Source organism: Musca autumnalis, unplaced genomic scaffold (assembly GCF_047663935.1).
Source record: "Musca autumnalis isolate F117 unplaced genomic scaffold, ASM4766393v1 scaffold_2, whole genome shotgun sequence".
NCBI lineage: Eukaryota > Metazoa > Arthropoda > Insecta > Diptera > Muscidae > Musca > Musca autumnalis.
In genome coordinates, this window is record NW_027411755.1 from 32,816,452 (window position 1) to 32,834,979 (window position 18,528).

General features: G+C 37.2%; 1 protein-coding gene across 1 annotated transcript; it reads left to right on the forward strand.

Moving 5' to 3' along the window:
• Window positions 1–260: 260 nt before the first annotated feature.
• Window positions 261–7,377, forward strand: LOC141392697 (long-chain-fatty-acid--CoA ligase heimdall-like). Its single transcript, XM_073965577.1, has 7 exons — window positions 261–303; window positions 4,876–5,575; window positions 5,658–6,061; window positions 6,113–6,407; window positions 6,544–6,834; window positions 6,898–7,198; window positions 7,276–7,377. Exons 2-7 carry the CDS (start codon window positions 4,901–4,903, stop codon window positions 7,359–7,361), a joined length of 2,052 nt encoding a protein of 683 aa, XP_073821678.1. The 5' UTR covers window positions 261–303; window positions 4,876–4,900; the 3' UTR covers window positions 7,362–7,377.
• Window positions 7,378–18,528: the final 11,151 nt, after the last annotated feature.

Here is an 18,528-nt window from a genome sequence, read left to right on the forward strand (position 1 = left end):
TCGTTAGAAATCAATACTGATATTATTTGAAATGCATAATTATTTAGTAGAGCTGCTGAATGTAATTAATTGTTGTTCAACAAGTACTGATCATTGAATTAACAGTAAGCATACATGTGTATGTTTGTTTGTACATTTGTTCTACGAGTACATTGCCAATTATGACTTGAGATCAAATTTCAAATATCATGGAAAATTTAAATCAATGTACAAAAAAACGAATTATAAAACTATAAATATGTACTCCATAGATGCACGACGTTTAGTTTAAATTTATATATAGGCGGATAAATGTATAACCAAGTAAGACAAGACAATATATTTAAATAGTTTTAAACATTTTTAAAAAATCCTGCTTGGAAGTGATAAAGTTACATTACACGGTGCTCTTGAACCAATTTCAAATGAAAGGTGCTTAAACCAGGGAAGTTTTTGCGGATTCTGAAACTACAATGTCCATAGACGAGAAAAATATAAAACAAAAAAAAAATTGCAGGAGCGCTTTTTAAATAAATCCCGATTCAAGTTGAAATTTTTAGGGGTTTTTTGGTTTTCACGATTTTGCTTGGAAACCACAAGTCCTATCGAAATTGAACTAAAAAAAGTGTTGGAGCTATGAAAATTCTTTACAAGATTGACGTCTATGATATTTTCGTAGGTTTTACCGTTCAAATTGGGACAATACATTGACTGTACAACAATGTCATACATGGTGCGCCTTAACTAACTTTAAGTGATATCCGCTTACACCTGGGAAGTTTCTGCGGATTTTGAAATTTGATGAAAAAAATGCAAAAACAAGAAAAATTGCTGGAGGGATTTTAAAATAAATCGCGTTCAAAATTCACATTTGTGGGTTTATTTTGGGGTTTCGCGATTTTGCTTGGAAACCGCAAGTCATATCGAAATGGGGCTAAAAAAAGTTGTAGCTGTGAAAATTCTCTAGAGGACTGACCATAATGATTTGTTCCTAGATTTACCATTTTTGCGATATATAAGTTTAAGTTGGGAAATTGCAGTCATTGTTTTATAAGGATACGATACAGTCAATGCATTGTCCCAAATTGAACTTCTCTTTCTCAATAACGGTAAAACTTACGAAAATATCATAATGGTCAATCTTGTAGAGAATTTGCATAGCTACAATATTTTCTTTAGTTCCTTTTCGATAGAACATGGGGTTTCCAAGCAAAATCGTGAAAACCTAAAAATCCCTAAAAATGTCAACTTACGAAACAAATACAAACACATGTAAGAGGTTAGATCGAGGAAATAGCAGATTTCATGAGTCGGAAGAACATCAAGGTCGCTGCGGTGCAAGAAACCAAGCTCAACAACAACTGTAGCTTACAACATTGTGATGGTTACAATGTGCTAAGGAAAGATCGCACCAGAAGTGGAGGTGGGGGATTAGCTTTCCTATTGCACCAGTCTGTCCAATACAGACCTATCTCGCATGAGCCTGTCTCTAATGACCCGTACATGGAATGTATGGGGGTAGCAGTCAGGTGTGGAAGTGCCGAGATAGATTTGCTGAACGTATACATCCCGCCGAGAAATAGCTGTATCTCAGATTACGTGCTTAACATTAGCCCGCTTTTGGAAGGTCATAATCGTCTGGTCCTGGGGGACTTTAATGCGCATCATGAGATGTGGCATTCGGCCCTCGGAAACGACAACAGAGGTACAGCGCTGGCTGAGCAGATTGACAGCTCTACGTTTTGCACGGTCAATGAGGACGCTCCTACCAGAATTAGAGGAGAGTGTCACAGCTCGCCAGTCATAACCATCATGTCACCTGGTCTGACAAATGACGTTACCTGGCAACCCGTCATTTCCCTTGGATCAGACCATCTCCCCATAATTGTCTCCATTAGCAGACCACCCGATTTCATTACCTCTGAACGCCGCACATTCGTCAATCATAAGAGAGCTGATTGGCCGGGTTTCAGAGAGTTCACCAATCACCGGTTCAGAGAACAGCCCAATCCTTCTGATGTTCGGGTAGCGGAATGGACGTTCCGACACATCATCACTGCTTCAGCCGCTCGCCATATCCATGCTGGTCGAATACCCGAAGTAAGACCAAACTTCCCAGCAGAGGTGACGAGATTAGCAAATGAGCGTAATGAGCTTCGCCGAGCCAACCCCGATGACCCCAGAGTCAGGGAGCTGACACTGGAAGTTAACAGGCTGGTCGGCGAGCATAAGCGGAACAAGTGGTTAAATCATCTGAAGAGTTGCAACATTGGAGCCGGTATAGGTGAATTGTGGGCAACGGTTAAGTCACTCTCGAACCCTGGAAAAAGGGAAGGCAGGACCTCAGTCACGTTTAGCGACGTTACGTTGACTGACCCGAAGAGGTGCCCAAGTTATTTCAATCGACAGTTTGTCGAGCATTCCAAGAGTGACAGGGCGAAGAGAAGATTATTACGTCGCATCATATCTCTTCCTGCCGAGGAGGAACCACCACAGTTTACAATGGATGATGTTGCCAATGCCATCAGGAACGCTAAGTCATCTAAAGCGTTGGGCCCTGATGGAATCTCCATGGTAATGCTGAAGCAGCTGGATGAGCCGGGAGTGGAGTATCTCACTTAAGTTCTCAACTTGTCGCTAACCACCCTCATTGTTCCCGAAGTCTGGAAAATGGGCAGGGTGGGCCCACTACGGAAGCCCGTCAAAGATGCCAGCAAAAGTGAATCGTACAGGCCGATTTCAGTTTTGTCGCCCTTAGCAAAGACCCTTGAGGCCTTAGTCCTCCCCAGTATCAAAAATAGCTATCAAGTTGCCGATCATCAGCATGGATTCCGTAAGCAGCACAGCACGACAACTGCGCTGCACGCCATTACCACACATATTTGTCAAGGACTCAACCAGAGACGGCCGTGCGATAGAACAGTGATGGTAGCGCTTGACTTATCAAAAGCCTTTGATACAGTCAGGCACTCCACGCTGTTTGAGGACATTGAGCAGACAACCCTCCGGCCAAGCTTGAAACGTTGGATAGTCAATTATATGTGTGGACGCCAGTCGTACGTGGAATTCAGGAACAAGAAGTCCAAACCCCGTAAAGTTAAACAGGGAGTTCCCCAAGGTGGGGTGATATCTCCGGAACTGTTTAACCTCTACCTCTCCTGTATTCCGCCCCATCCAGACAGCGTCGAGATCGTAACGTATGCGGATGATTGCACGATCCTGGCGTCGGGTACCTATCCTGATGACATCGGTGAGAGACTGAACAACTATTTAACCGATCTTACCACCTTTTTCCATTCGAGGAATATGCAGATTTCCGCCACAAAATCAACAGCCACTCTGTTTAACACATGGACAGCGCAGTTTGGAAGAGAATTGAATGGCGTGGACGACGGTAGCAGAATTCCGACCACAAACTGCCCCAAAATTTTAGGGGTCACATTCGACACTACTTTCACGTCGTGCGCGCACGCCATAGCTATCTGCGACAAACTGAAAAGTAGGAACAAAGTCCTCAAGTCCCTAGCCGGCAGCACTTGGGGTGCAGATAAAGAAACCTTTTTGACCACATATAACGCGATAGGTCGGTCTGTGGTAAGCTATGCGGCGCCAGTCTGGTCCCCGAGTTTATGTGATACGAATTGGAAAAAGATTCAAACTTGCCACAATGCCGCCCTGAGAACAGCAACAGGGTACATCCTCAAATCTTCAGTGAACCATCTACATGAGGAGGCAAAGATTCTTCCAGTAAAGCAACACAATGAGATGCTTTCGTTGCAGTACCTGCTTGGATGTTACCGTGTGAGCCATCCCAATCACCATCTTGTGGGTATGCCCGACACATACTGGCAGATCAGGAAGGATATCCATGCTCTAGAGGGAGAGGTCCAACGATACAGGAGAGGACCCCTAGATCAACAAGCGTGTCAAGCAGGTTTAAATAGTATTCACACGGATGCAGTTGCCAAGGCCGTAAGCATTTATAGTGTGAATAAAGTCCGTCAGCTGTCACGACAAACTAGAGTAGTTTTGGCTCAACTACGCTCGGGATATTGCAGTCGCCTAAATTCTTATTGGGCGGAAATCGACTGCGCCGTGCAAGACATCTGCCCAGTATGTGGCATGGGCCCGCACGACACAAAACACCTTTTCAACTGCCCAGCCAAACCTACTCATCTAACTCCAGTGGATCTGTGGTTACATCCCATCGAAGCAGCCACTTTCCTGGAACTGGAGATAGACCCAGAGCCAGATTGAACAGAAGAACGAACATACAAACATAATAACAAACACTGTTACAACAACTACAACAACAAAAATTTCAACTTGAATCGCGATTTATTTATAAAGCGCTACGGCGATTTTTTTTTTGTTTTTTAATTTTCCAGAATCCTCAAAAACTTCCCAGGAGTAAGCACCTTCCATTTTAAGTTGTTTCAAGAGCACCGTAATTACATGTCGAAATAAAGGAGGCGAATGTACAATTGAATCCAGTATTCAACGAAAACGACTTCAAGACTATGCCAGATTAATCAGTGGCAAAATATTGAAATTCTTTCTGTTATACCAAGTCCTGTAGTGCGATTCTCTAACACATTTTTTGAGTTACTGACAAAAATCGGTAAAATTAAACATAAAAGTTGACAACACTCTTGCTATCGGTAAAACTTTACGACTGCTTTTATTCGTCGCTAACATACCGAAAATCGTCGGTAATTACCGAAATTATAAGTATTTTAATTTTACCGACAATTGTCGGTAACTCTAAAAATGAGTTAGAGAATCGCACTACTGACCGGTTTTACAAAGAAAATTTGATTGTCTCTGTCGTTATTTGAAACCAAAGGTCCCTTAGTTTTTTTATACCAAATGTTGCTTTCTTCTTTCTATTTCCAGTAGCTTCAACTGGAAACCATTTACCATGGCCCAACTTAGACCAGCCGAAAACATTATCTCTTGTAGTCTTCAGGAACCAGTGAAAATATGTGCTTCAGCTGAAAACCTAAATGAATTCAAACCAAAAACTATTCTAGAACTTTTTCGCGAATGTTGTGAAAAATATAGCAAATCCACAGCATTAGCCTACAAAGAAGGGCAACACTCCCCTACCAACAACAACTGGATTAAGGTAAACTATGAAGACTATTACAAACGTGTAGAAAAAGCTGCCTTAGCATTGCTATATCTAGATGTTGAGCCTCGTTCTGCGGTTGCTATTTTGGCGGGAAATTGTCCCGAATGGTTTTGCCTAGAATTGGCAGCGATGCGTATAAACGCCGTCGTTGCTGGTATTTATACAACAAATTCCGCTGAAGCGGTATATCATAATTTAAATATATCCGATGCCACAATTGTGGTGGTCGATGATAGCAAACAAATGGCCAAGATACGGGCAATACGAACACGTTTGCCGAAGTTAAAAGCTGTTATTCAATTGCATGGACCCTATGATTTTGTGGAAGATAAAAATGCAAAAGATGGTTTTTATTCTTGGAAGGATTTAATGGCAATGGAGTTTGATGAAAGTTTACGAATGGAGTTGCGGTGTCGTGAACGTGATGTGGCGCCCAATGTGTGTGCTTTACTTATATTCACTGTAAGTATATCTTTCCAAAGGCCAATATCAATTTTGTTATTAGGGGAATACTCTGTTATTTCTGTTTGTCTCCCTCCTCTAGTCTGGTACTGTGGGCCTACCAAAAGGTGTAATGTTATCACACGATGCCATTTTATATGCAGCACAAGCCTTGAATAAATCTTTGAGCTTTTTAAAACCTGGCCAGGAATCTTGCATAACCTATTTGCCTCTGAGTCACATAGCTGCACAATTCTTTGATATTTTCTTGGGTATGATCAACGGTGCAGCGGTGTATTTTGCCGATCGAAATGCTATGAAGGGTACGTTGGCTGATACACTCATGGAGGTTCAACCTACATGGTTTTTTGGGGTACCACGTATATTTGAAAAGCTTATTGAAAGTCATAGGAAAACCGAAGCTAAGCTATATAACAATGAAACAAAAATATTCTTGGAAAATGCCCGAAAAGTTATGTTGAAATATCACATGGATCAAATGACAGGGTAAGAATTGGGAAAGTAATGTGAAATTAATATAAAATATAATACTTCTAGAAATTCGGAAGCACTTGGGGCTCCATCTTGGGCCTCACAACTCACCAAAGATATTACAAAAAATTTGGGTTTGAGTCGTGTAAAAGTTTGTTTTGCTGGTGGTGCCCCAGTCTCTGAGGAGATAAAACGTTATTTCCTTAGCCTAAATTTACCTTTGGTTGAGGCTTTCGGCATGTCTGAGACCAGTGGTGGTATTAGCTTTGATTTCGAACAACCAAATCTACAAACCTGTGGTAAAGCAATTGCTGGTACTGAATTTCAAATTTACAATCCTGATTTGTTTGGTGAGGGGGAGGTAAGGTATCTGAAAAAAAAATCGTCACCCGAAATGCCCAAAGACGTAACCCTCAAAGAGTTACGTTGAGGGTTACGTCTTTGGGCATTTTAGGTGACAATATATAATGGATTTCTCAAATTTCAACATTTCCTAGATTCTAATACGCAGCCGTGGTAATTTCATGGGTTACCTAAAAGAACCGATTAAAACTTTGGAGGCCTTTACAGAAGACGGCTATGTAAAAAGTGGTGATCGAGGCCATTTAGATGCCAACGGCAATCTTCACATTAACGGCAGGATAAAGGAGTTAATAATTACCTCTGGCGGTGAAAACATATCACCGGTATATATTGAAGATATTATCAAAAAGGAATTGCAGTGCATAAGCAATGCCATGGTTGTGGGTGATAATAGGAAGTATTTAACAGTCCTCTTAACTTTTAAGGTAAGAAAAATAATATTTCCTTTTTTGAGAAATTAAATTAAATACGAAACATTTCTTTTGTAGACCCTTATTGATCCCGACACTGGTTACCCCACAGATATTCTATCATCCGAAACCCTACAATGGTTGGCAACACTAAATATCAACCACTGCACAAAACTTAACGAAATCCTCAATATTCAACTGCCAGAAAGTCTTCACAAATTGGATCGTAATAAAATGGAAATCGTACTAGATCCCAGAGTATTTCAAGGTTTAAATGATGGCATTCAACGTTATAATCAACAAGCCCTTTCAAATGCCCAAAAGTTACAGTATTTTAGTGTGTTGCCACATGATTTCTCTATACCAACTGGAGAGTTAGGTAAGAATGTTAACACCATATTTTTCTATGCCGATTAGAAATAGGAATATTAAATGTTATTTTGTTATGTTTTTCAGGACCCACTTTAAAAAGTCGTCGCAGTTTTATCCACAAAAAATATGCCACCATTATTGACAGAATGTACCAAAATAAATGTTTTTAAGTTTAGTGTTTTAAAATTAATTTTCTTCATTTTATTTATTTACTTTTTTGTACCTTCCATGACAAGTTGGTTCAGAACTCCACTCCTTGGTAGGTTGGTATTGCACATGGACTATACAATTATACCGCCCAATTTTTGCATTTTTATTTATATTTTTATATTTTTAGTGGGGTTTCAGGATTGCAGGATTGACTGTAATAGGTAAATTCTTTGTAAGATCGGCATGTCGACATGAGAGGTTGCTCTGTTAAAATGTCACAGTGCTGTGCTCTTGAACCAAATGCAAATGGAAGTTGCTTACACCTTGTTATTTTTAGGAGAAATGGAAAAATTACATTTTTAACGAAATAATGCGCATTCAAAGTTAAGATAATTCAAATTTCTAATGAAATTATTTAAATCACTAAATGATTATGTCTTATTGCTCAGTAGTGCGATACTCTAACATATTTTTTGAGTTACCGACAAAAATTGCACGATTAGAACGTGAGCATTAGGGTTATGACTTTTTTACAACCTCGTATACCTGTATGATATTTTCATGAGTTTTTACCTAAGATTACATAAAATCTTAATTATAAAGAGAGTCGATAAAAAAGCTTCCGCAAAAGCAAAACGGTTTTAAGGTTTTTATTTTTCAGAACTTTTCACAATTTTTTGAAGCCCCTTAAGAAGTTACTTAACTGATAACAGGGTATAGGGGCACATGGCATAGCCAAAATTACATAACCGATTGTTTCTCACTAATTTTATCATCGTATTATTGAATATCGTCATATCACCAAAAGTCGTTACTAACAAAATAATATTTTTACAGGAGAAGCAAAAACGTTCTAAAATGAAAAACTGTTTTATGGAATATTATTACTCTTATGAAGGCGAGTATATGGGATATTATCAATCGTATACGAATGGAAGTAAGTAATGAACGCAAAACCGCGAAAACGATTGGTTTTGGGATCTGTCAATACAACAAAATCGGCAATGTTATCCCATTTTTCGAAATACCTTTTCTTGAATAGGATCGTTATTTTTTAACGTAGAAGCTTGACATTTCGCAAGAGCATGTATTTTAGTCTTATGTACTACATTCAATCAGAAAACTAAATTTGACTTGTTTGGAAATACGACTTTTTTTATATTACGCTGTGTGTAATTTTTTGAGTAATGTTTTATTAACCATATTCTGACCCCGCAGTTTGATAGAAGACCAAAAAAGAGAAGACACGTCTCTCGCCGTTATACCCTATCTCATCAACTTTCGCGGTTATAGGCTTCCAAAGGATTGAGGCGGACCAGAACCAGAGAAAACAGGTTAAAGATCCTATTTGCTTTGCTATTTTGATTTTTAACAACCGTTTTACAGAGTTCGTATGTTATAAAAATATATTTATTGTTTTGCAGTTGGTTATCTGTAGACCAAAACCCGAGAAAAAATTAAAAAGAAATTACATCTAGACGATTATGACCTAGAAGATAAAGTTTGATGGAGTTTATGTGTTCACAATTGTTGTTCTTTTTGAGATGTGCTACAACTTTGCCTCTAAGGTAAATTCAAATTTACTAACGGTTTGGAAGATATAGTTATGACAATATGACCCCTCTTGACATCAAAGTCTCAAACCGTTGAAGGTCTATAACCGCAAAAGTTGATGAGATAGGGGAAAACGGCGAGACATGTATCTTCTCTTTTTTGGTCTTCTATCACGCTGCGTTGTCAGAATGTGGTTAACAATTTTCATGTTGCATAGTGTTATATATAACTTTATTTCACATATCATAAAAATTAACAAGTAAAAAGTCGTTAAGTTCGGCCGGGCCGAACTTTTTATACCCTCCACCATAAAATAGTCTTAATTAAAATGGAATAATTAGGGTCCTTTCACAATTTTAGGTGGAACAATATTTCGACAATGGATAGACTCCTACTGCCTCCCACTATTGCTTAAATTACACCGTGAACACAAATGTTGGGGCAGAGATAATTCCTTTTGGAGATGAAAGCCCTTGGTGTGTGTATATTAAAAACCCCGAAGGACAGATGCGCCGTGAGTCGAACTTCCGCGTTATGGCGTGATGAAGTTTTTGCAAGAGACCCTGTAAGCCATCATGAATTAGCATTATATCTTTGTTTGTTGTTTTTGTAGAGCACTTAAGCAACAGTGAACAAAGATATAACGCTAATTCCTGATGGCCCACAGGGTCTCTAACAAAAATTTCATCACGCCATAACGCGGAAGTTCGACTCACGGCGGATCTGTCCTTCGGGGTTCATAATATACTCACCAAGGCCGTTCTTCCCCAAGAGGAATTTTCCGTGCCCCAGACTTTCACCTCCATTTTGTTGCACAGTGTTATCTGATCTAATCTAAAAAAATGTGTTCAGCTAGGTGAAATGTACCACCTACGGGGCTATATCGAAGAGTCAACTTATCTTTAAATTTTTTGGCGGAAAAGTTTTATAGCTGCAGGGAACTTCAAGAGTCAAATTGAGGGTAGTTTCATCAAAACAATGTAGACCCTCAAAAATGGACCCATGTTGACGAATTTTAGTGAAGAAATTTCGTGACCACTGAAAATTCCCGAAAATCGGGAGGGTCAGTTATATGGGGGGATATACCAAAACATGGACCTATATTGACGATAATTTTTGAATAGACAAAATTGTAGCTAAAATTCTCAAAATACCGATCATTACCGCTAGTTCGGTTAAAAATTGCAGCTAAAATTCTCAAAATACCGAAAATCGGGAGATACCGTTATATGGGGGCTATACCAAAACATGGACCTATGTTGACGATGTTTCGTTGGAGATGTTTTATGACCACTGAGAACTTCAAATGTCAAATTACAGCTATTTCGGTTAAAAACTGTAGCTAAAATTCTCAAAATACCGAAAATTGGGAGGTACCGTTTTATGGGGGCTATATCAAAACATGGACCTATGTTGACGATGTTTGGTGAAGATGTTTCATGACCATTGAGAACCTCAAATGTCAAATTGCAGATATTTCGGTTACAAATTGTGGCTAAAATTCTCAAAATACCGAAAATCGGGAGGTACCGTTATATGGGGGCTATACCAAAACATGGACCTATGTTGACGATGCTTGGTGGAGCTATTTCATGACCACTGAGAACCTCAAATGGCATATTACAGCTAGTTCGGTTAAAAATTGTAGCTAAAATTCTCAAAATACCGAAAATCGGGAGGTACCGTTATATGGGGGCTATACCAAAACATCGACCTATGTTGACGATGTTTCGTGGAGATGTTTCATGACCACTGAGAACCTCAAATGTCAAATTGCAGATAGTTCGGTTAAAAATTGTGGCTAAAATTCTCAAAATATCGAAAAATCGGAAGGTACCGTTATATGGGGACTATACCAAAACATGGACTTATGCCCATATCCTTTATGATATAAGTTTGTTGATCACTAGGAACCCTAAGTGCCAAATTATAGCTAATTCGATCTGCAAATGTGGCGAAGAACGTCAAAATACCTCAAATCCGGAGGTACCGTTATATGGGGGCTATACCAAAAAGTGGACCGATATAGCCCATCTTCGAACTTGACCTGCCTATGGAAAAAAGACCCTAGGATGCAAAATTTCAGCACTCTATCTCAATTATTGCGGACGCTAGAGTGATTACAACAGACGGACAGACGGACAGACAGACGGACAGACGGACAGACGGACATGGCTAGATCGTCTTAGAATTTTATCCTGATCAAGAATATATATACTTTATAGGGTCGCAAATGATTAGTTCGATGTGTTACAAACAGAATGACAAACTTAATATACCCTCCATACTATGGTGGAGGGTATAAAAATGGTTTGTGCGGGACCTTGTTCAATATTTAGATGGAATAAAAGTTATTTCAATCATAAATAGGCAAAAGTCATTCATTCGTACGACAGGAAATAATTTTTTGAGAAAAAGTGTTTTTCACTTCATCGTTAAAAAAAGTCAAAGAGTTTTGAGTGGAAACTTTTTTGATAATAAAATGGAATAAATGTTATTTTAGGCACTAATAGGCAAAAGTTCATTCATTCTCATTCTCTGAGAAAAAATTTCAAAAAGTCATAACTCTAGTGAGCTTCCTATGTCCAGTCCACCAAAAAGGGAGGTAAGACTGTGTGCTCTTATTAAGGGGCATTAGTCTCTTTCTTATTGCATATAATATAGTATCTGGCATATTGTGTGAGTGACTAAAGCCTATAGTGCCTTTAGAGCGGATATTTACCTTGAGACAAATCCAGGAAAAGACTCAATAAAGCAGCCTTCGATGGCCCTATACATTCAAAGGTATTCCAAATCATGTCTGATTTTGGTATCCCCGCAAAGTTCATTCGGCTTTGTATGATGACATTAACTCCGAAGAGTTTATTACCAAAATAGGTTTCAGACAAGGAGACGACTTATCGTGTGATCTCTTCAACATCCTGTTGGAAAAGTTTATACGAGATGCGAGGGTCAAAAGAAGTGTAACAATACAAACATATGGCGAAAACCAAAAATGTTTTACAATCGATGAATCCGAGTTTCACCCATTCAGAATTCGCGAACTGTTAACATATTCTGTATAGTATGATATACATTCTTTAATATGAAGTGTTTTAGGAGGGATCCCATAATATCGACCATTAAAATTAATTTACGTGGAAGCTGTGTTGGCATCAATAGGTAAATGGTAAAAATGGGTTGAAGCCAACAAGTTTTTTTGTGCTCCCTTCCGATTTCTGGCTTAACCTTACATTTTATAGACATATGTCAAAAGAAAGACTCAAAGAATACTTCATGCGCAATATGATACTAGTGTATCATTTTCGATATATCGACTGCATCTACCTAAAATTGATGCTGACATTTTGAAGCCGGAATTTCGGGGTTTTTTGATATTTTTTAATAATTCGGACGCGCAACAAGATAATATTCAAAACTAATAATAGGATTATAAAACTCGTGATTCTACGTCGTTTAATGCATATCTCATGAGTGTGCTCCTTACAGCATCATAGTAATTGGAGTCTAAAGGCCAATATTTGATGCGTGAATTTTTTTAAAAAAAAAAAACCTATTTTTTGTGTTTAAAATTTACAAGTGCCATTCAATTTCCTTTGTACCCCGCGTGAATTTAGTTTTTTTTACGCGACGGATCTAATGAGCCCATCCGTGATCGAATCCATCCACTAAAACCGCGGATACAGATACCCTGAAAATAGGAAAATCATCAAAAATTTATTTTGACAAATCCGAGTACTATGTCGCAATTTTCTTTAAAATTTTTTACGTAAATGAAATCCTTTATAATCCTTTATACGCGATTATGATATTGGCGAAAACGCGAGTCATAAATTACAGAGATTCGCGAGTAATATGGGTTTTTTTACCAATAATAGAATGTGGAGGCACATCCGCGGTTCTTGAAGAATCTGTTTGAAATATGTGTATATATATAGACGTATTTTTGATGGGTGCTACTAAAAACGGATGCGCATCAAAATCGTATGCAAATTGCGCGATTTTTAGCCACTTTAAGGTTTTTTGCATTGTGCGATGCAACTGGCGGCACACTTTGACCGCTGAGTGAAACATCAAAATATGCACAGATATTGAAAGAGATTGATTCGCTGTATCCAAAAACGGATGCGCATCAACTGATTTGAACTAATTTGCGAATAATAGGCTTTTTAATTTTTTCACATTTTTTGAATGATTGTAATTTCAATATTACTCTTAATTTCCTATCCTTATAAGTTATCAAAGTAAGCGAATAAGCTTTCACGATGGTAAACTATATTTCTTGATGAAGTTTTAGCAGTACCACATTAATTATTGTATGGGATTTTAGCGAAATAGTTGCAGAACTCCCAAATATTTTTTTATAATTTTTCGAATCAAACCAAAAATATATATTTGCAACAATATTTTTCAACAATTAGTTTTTCTCCTTTGTTGTTGCTATAATATGCAATTTATGTACCCAATCTCGGCTCTGCGAACAGTGGCCCCAAAACAAAATCACCCCAAACTTAAAATGCAAAATGGCCCCAAATTTGGGGTCTGAGTGCATTGCGAAGTTTGGCCCCATTATGTGTCCAGCATTTTGGCCCCAAAAAAAGACAAAATTACCCCAAAACCAAAATGGCCCCCCAAATTTGGGGCCATATTTCATTACATTTTTCACCCCAAAATAAAAAATACAAATTTACCCCAAAAAAAAAATCACTTTTTTTATTAAAAAAAAAACTACAATACTGTCTTTAACTGACTCCCTGCAGTATGGACAAAGGAAGTGTGCTGAATTTGATAATGTTGTAGTGCATGAGGAACAGCACTTCAAATGTCTACAAGGGAGAAGTACTACATTTGCTAAATTATCCTTGCAAACAACACATTCTCTTTCGTTGTTTTCATCCTCAGTATTCGCCGTTGTTATTTCTTCTTCACCGGATAGACATTCCTCATCTGGATCTTCTTCAAATATATTTTCAGGTGGAATAAGTTGATTCATATTATTGTTGTAAATTACTCTTGTTAAAAATGTTGCAACAGTAATTTTTCCACCGTTTAATAAATTGGTTGCTTCCTCAATTATGGCATCCCTAGCTACATAATTTTTTTGCGGTATTTTTTGAGTGTACCGCCACTTTCGGCAAGCATTTCAAACTCACGGCTTTTAAAAAATTCTTCTCGGCGTAAATATTTTACAAATTTGAAAAAGTTGCCATTGGCAGCAATGCATTTTTTCAAAATACCGTTATAGGCTTCAACAGCGGAAGTTGTGCGGGTATTTTGGCTGGAAACGCTCAAATTTTCGCATCCGTTCTGAAGAAAATTATGAATTAGAAAAAATGTATTATAAAGAGATTTTACTTACTTTCTTTATCCATTGATTTTCAAAATATTTGAGGAACTTTGAGAATTTCCTTTCACTGTCCATTAAATTAATTTCCGTCCGAACTTGACGAAATCCATCTTTTATTAACGCTGAAGGAAGCAGGGGGAGTGCCAAAAGTTTATAGTAAGCTTTTGAAGCTGGCTTTGATTGTCTCAGATAGTTAATGAAGTCTTTACATTTGATCGAATTTCTTCTGACAGCTTGACAAAAGTGAAACCTAAAGTTTAATGTATATTTATATAAGAAGGAAAATCGTAAAATTTGCACGAACTATTTGAAACTGCTCTTATAAGTATCCAATTGAAAAATATTGATTGATATTGATTTTTGCGTCCGGAGGGCGAAGGATGTCGGAAGGGGAAATAAAAAAATCGCGCGCGATTTTTTCCCTTACGGCAGCCTTTACCATTCTGACACAACACATCCTTATCAATATCTTTTTACAAATGTATACATGATATATTTTGTCACATTTGAATTTTTTGGAAAATGATTGTATAAAATCTTACCAACATCAAATACACTTTACATTTGGGAACACAGTCTTCAAAGCCTTCCTCAATCCTTGTTCATAATCTGTTATTACCACAGCCGGATTTATGTCGAAAACATTTTCCTTTATATATTTGAAAAGGTTCTCATACATCTGAGAAGACTTTTTGTCAGTTAGCACAAAAAATATTGGAAATATCTGAAAAAAAAAAACATATATTAAAAACATATTTAACAAAATAGAACGAATGATGTTTTACTTACGTGGTCACAGTACTCGATGTATATTACCAACAGCTGGGTAAAACATCCACTAGGAACAATACTAAATGTTCCATCGATAAGCCATTTTCGTTGATTATCAGTGACATTATCAACAATTAAATTGAGAGATTTTTGAGATGTAAAAATACAATATGTAAACTCGTCCTCGACAATGCAGGCGGTATAAAAAGGTCTAGGATTTTCCATATCTTGGGATTTTCCATAAGCCTCCCACACTGCCTCCATTGTAAATGCGTCAATGATCTCCTTTCCATTTTTTGGAGATGTAATGAAATTCTTGGACGCAATGAACTGTAGCCCCCGCCTTAATTTCTGGAATTCCAAGTCCTTTGTTTCATTTTGTAACCTCGAATGTAAACTGAATTACAAATTTTAACAAAGTGCAAAATGACCCCAAAAATTACAAGGCATTTTTTGGGGCATTTTTGCATTTTCCGAAACATTTACATTTACAAAATAACTATGAAACGCAAATGGCCCAAACAATAAACAACGTAGAATTTTGGGGTTTTCTTGCATTTTAATAATTTGGGGCAATTTTTCATTTTCATTTAAATGCAATTTTTCCCCAAAAAATATATGCAAAAATACCCCAAAAAAGGTGAAAAATAGCCCCAAATTTCGTGTTGTTGTAGCCCATATATTTTTTTGGGGTCATTTTGCACTTTGAATTTGGGGTGATTTTGTTTTGGGGCCACTGTTCGCACTGTTCGCAGAGCCCCCAATCTCTATATATTTGGTATCATATTTTTCTACGCATTGTCTAGATTCCGCATATATTTTTTAATTTATTTTTTGAGGGTTTGTACGGACTCTAGGACAGGATAATTTGGATTTACTTCAACATTTTTTTATTATTTGTTGATTTTCCGCGAAAATAATAATAAATTTAATAGCTATTTAAACATCTACGAATAGATATGGAATGCTGTTAACGATTTATGCATACATTTTCTCATAACAATAAATAAGATATTTTTAAATATTTTTTCTTTATATGAGAATAAAAACCGCTATAACTTTTGCGCGCACCTTCCAATGCACGATGGGGCCAATAGCAGGTTTTCGAGGCAAAAAGTCAATTATTGAAGTGAACAATTTGAAAAAAATAATAATTTCAAATTTCATATAATTTCAAATTTCATCAAGATTGGACATACATAGCGTGATTGGTGCACCAAATACCTAAAATCGGGCGAAAATATATATGGGAGCCATATCAAAATCTGAACCGATTTCAATATAACTTGGCAAACTTATTTGTAGTCCTAATTCCGTGATATTTTCCAAATCGCATAAAAATTGGGCAGAACTTGCGTGTTTGGTCCATCAACTGCTTAAAATCGAGCGAGCTATATGTATATATGAACCGATATGAACCAAATTTGGCATATTAGTTTCTAAGCCCATTATAAACATCTGTACAAAATTTGGAAGGTCTAGCTTGCCCCAGTGATTTGTTGCCTCGAAAACCTGTCATTGGCCCCTTCGTGCAATGTTGTGAACGCGAACAGATTTAAAACCAGAATTTTTTTCTTAACCTCTATGCCAAAAATTGTAGATGTGCTCGCAAAAAAATTTTTTAATTTTTTTCAAATGGAATTGCAAAGGATTTTTGATTTTCGCCATATATATTCTTGATCAGGGTAAAATTCTATGTCAATATAACCATGTCCGTCCGTCCGTCTATCCGTCCGTCCGTCTGTTGAAATCAAGATACAGTTCACAATTTTTAAGATAGAGCTTTGTAATTTGGTATAGACGTTTCTATAACTCCTAGGATGTTTGTTATTGCAAATGGGCTATATCGGTCCATGTTTTGATATAGCCACCATATAATGGTACCACCCGTTTTTCGGTATTTGTAAGGGTTTAGCTTCATTATCACACCGAAATGACTGAAATGTGGTACTTAGTCTTCGCTGGGGTATACAAAAATTTTGTCGATATAGGTCCACGCCTTCATATAGCCTCCATAGAACGGTACCTCCCGATTTTTGGTATTTTGAAGGTTGTGGCCTCAATATTCCTCCGAAATGGCTAAAATTTGGTACTTAGTCTTCGCTGGGGGTATGAAACTTTCCCCCAGAATTTTATCGGTATAGGTCCACGCCTTCATATAGCCCCCATAGAACGGTACCTCCTGATTTTCGGTATTTTGAAGGTTGTGGCCTCAATATTCCTCCGAAATGGCTAAAGTTTGGTATTTATTCTTAGCTGGAGGTATAACTCATTCCCCCAGAATTTTGTTGGTATAGGTCTACGCCTTCATATAGCCTCCATAGAACGGTACCTCCCGATTTTTGGTATTTTGAAGGTTGTGGCCTCAATATTCCACCGAAAAGGCTGATATTTGGTATTTAGTCTTCATTTGAGATATAAAACTTTCCCCCAAAATTTTGTTGGTACAGGTCCACGCCTTCATATGGTCCCCATAGAAGGGTACCTCCCTACTTTAGGTATTTTGAAGGTTGTGGCCTCAATATTCTACAGAAATGTCGGAAATTATTATAAGATATTTAGTCTTCATTTGGGGTAAAAAACTTTCCATATGAGAATTGTCAGTACAGGTCCACGCCTTAATATAGCCCCCATTGAACGGTACGGTAAGAAAATTAAGTACAAAATAAGTAGTAGCCAATACAAATCAAACTGTATTCAAAATTTGCCATCAAACGTATTTTAATTGCAAAATTCTACCTGCAGGAAAATAAAAAGTAAGAAAATAACAAGTTTTTGTTAAAATTTGAAAACACTTTCTGAAAAACGAAAAGCGCCGTAGGCGAAAATATTTAAAAAAATCACAAGATTTTTTACCATATTTTTTCACTATTTAAGGAATTAAAAAATTTGGTTAAAATGTCCAAACACTTTCTGAAATATTTTTGAAAAATCGATCGAGATTGTATACAAAAATATTTTCACAATTTAACAAGATAAAAAGTTTTTGTAAAAATATTTAAATATTTTCTGAAACCCGAAAAGCGCCACAGGTGCAAAAAGATAAAAAGTTTTTGTAAAAATATTCAAATTCTTTCTGAAAAGCGAAAAGCACAGGCTTAAGTATTTTTGAAATAAATTCTACCGATTTTATTAATAAATATTTTCACAGTTTAACAAATACCGTAGTATTGTAAAACTTTTCCGAACAGCTACTTAGGTAATTTCGGGCATAGTTTCGTTTTTAACCATTTTATGAAATCAGGAGGATTTTGTGGATACTTTGGCATTAGTTGGCACTTGGGCCTTCTCAAATGTATAACTTCGCTTACATTCTAACTTCTAGCCTAAAATTTTAACTATAAATTTCAAAATTAGGCAAAGAAATAATTTTGAATTGAAGAAAACAAGGTGGGAGTTATGTCCGCGATTTTTTTGGGTGTTATGTCCGTGAAGCAAAGCGGACATAACACCCAAACTCAATTTGGGAATTATGTCCGTGGGAGTTATGTCCGGGCACCGTAACTTACTATATC

Bases quoted from the DNA above. Each gene is read 5' to 3' on its own strand.
- LOC141392697 (XM_073965577.1), top strand. From the start codon at position 4,901: ATGGCCCAACTTAGACCAGCCGAAAACATTATCTCTTGTAGTCTTCAG. The intron at 5,576-5,657 runs GTAAGTATATCT...TCCCTCCTCTAG, and splicing joins GTGCTTTACTTATATTCACT to TCTGGTACTGTGGGCCTACC. The intron at 6,062-6,112 runs GTAAGAATTGGG...TAATACTTCTAG, and splicing joins CACATGGATCAAATGACAGG to AAATTCGGAAGCACTTGGGG.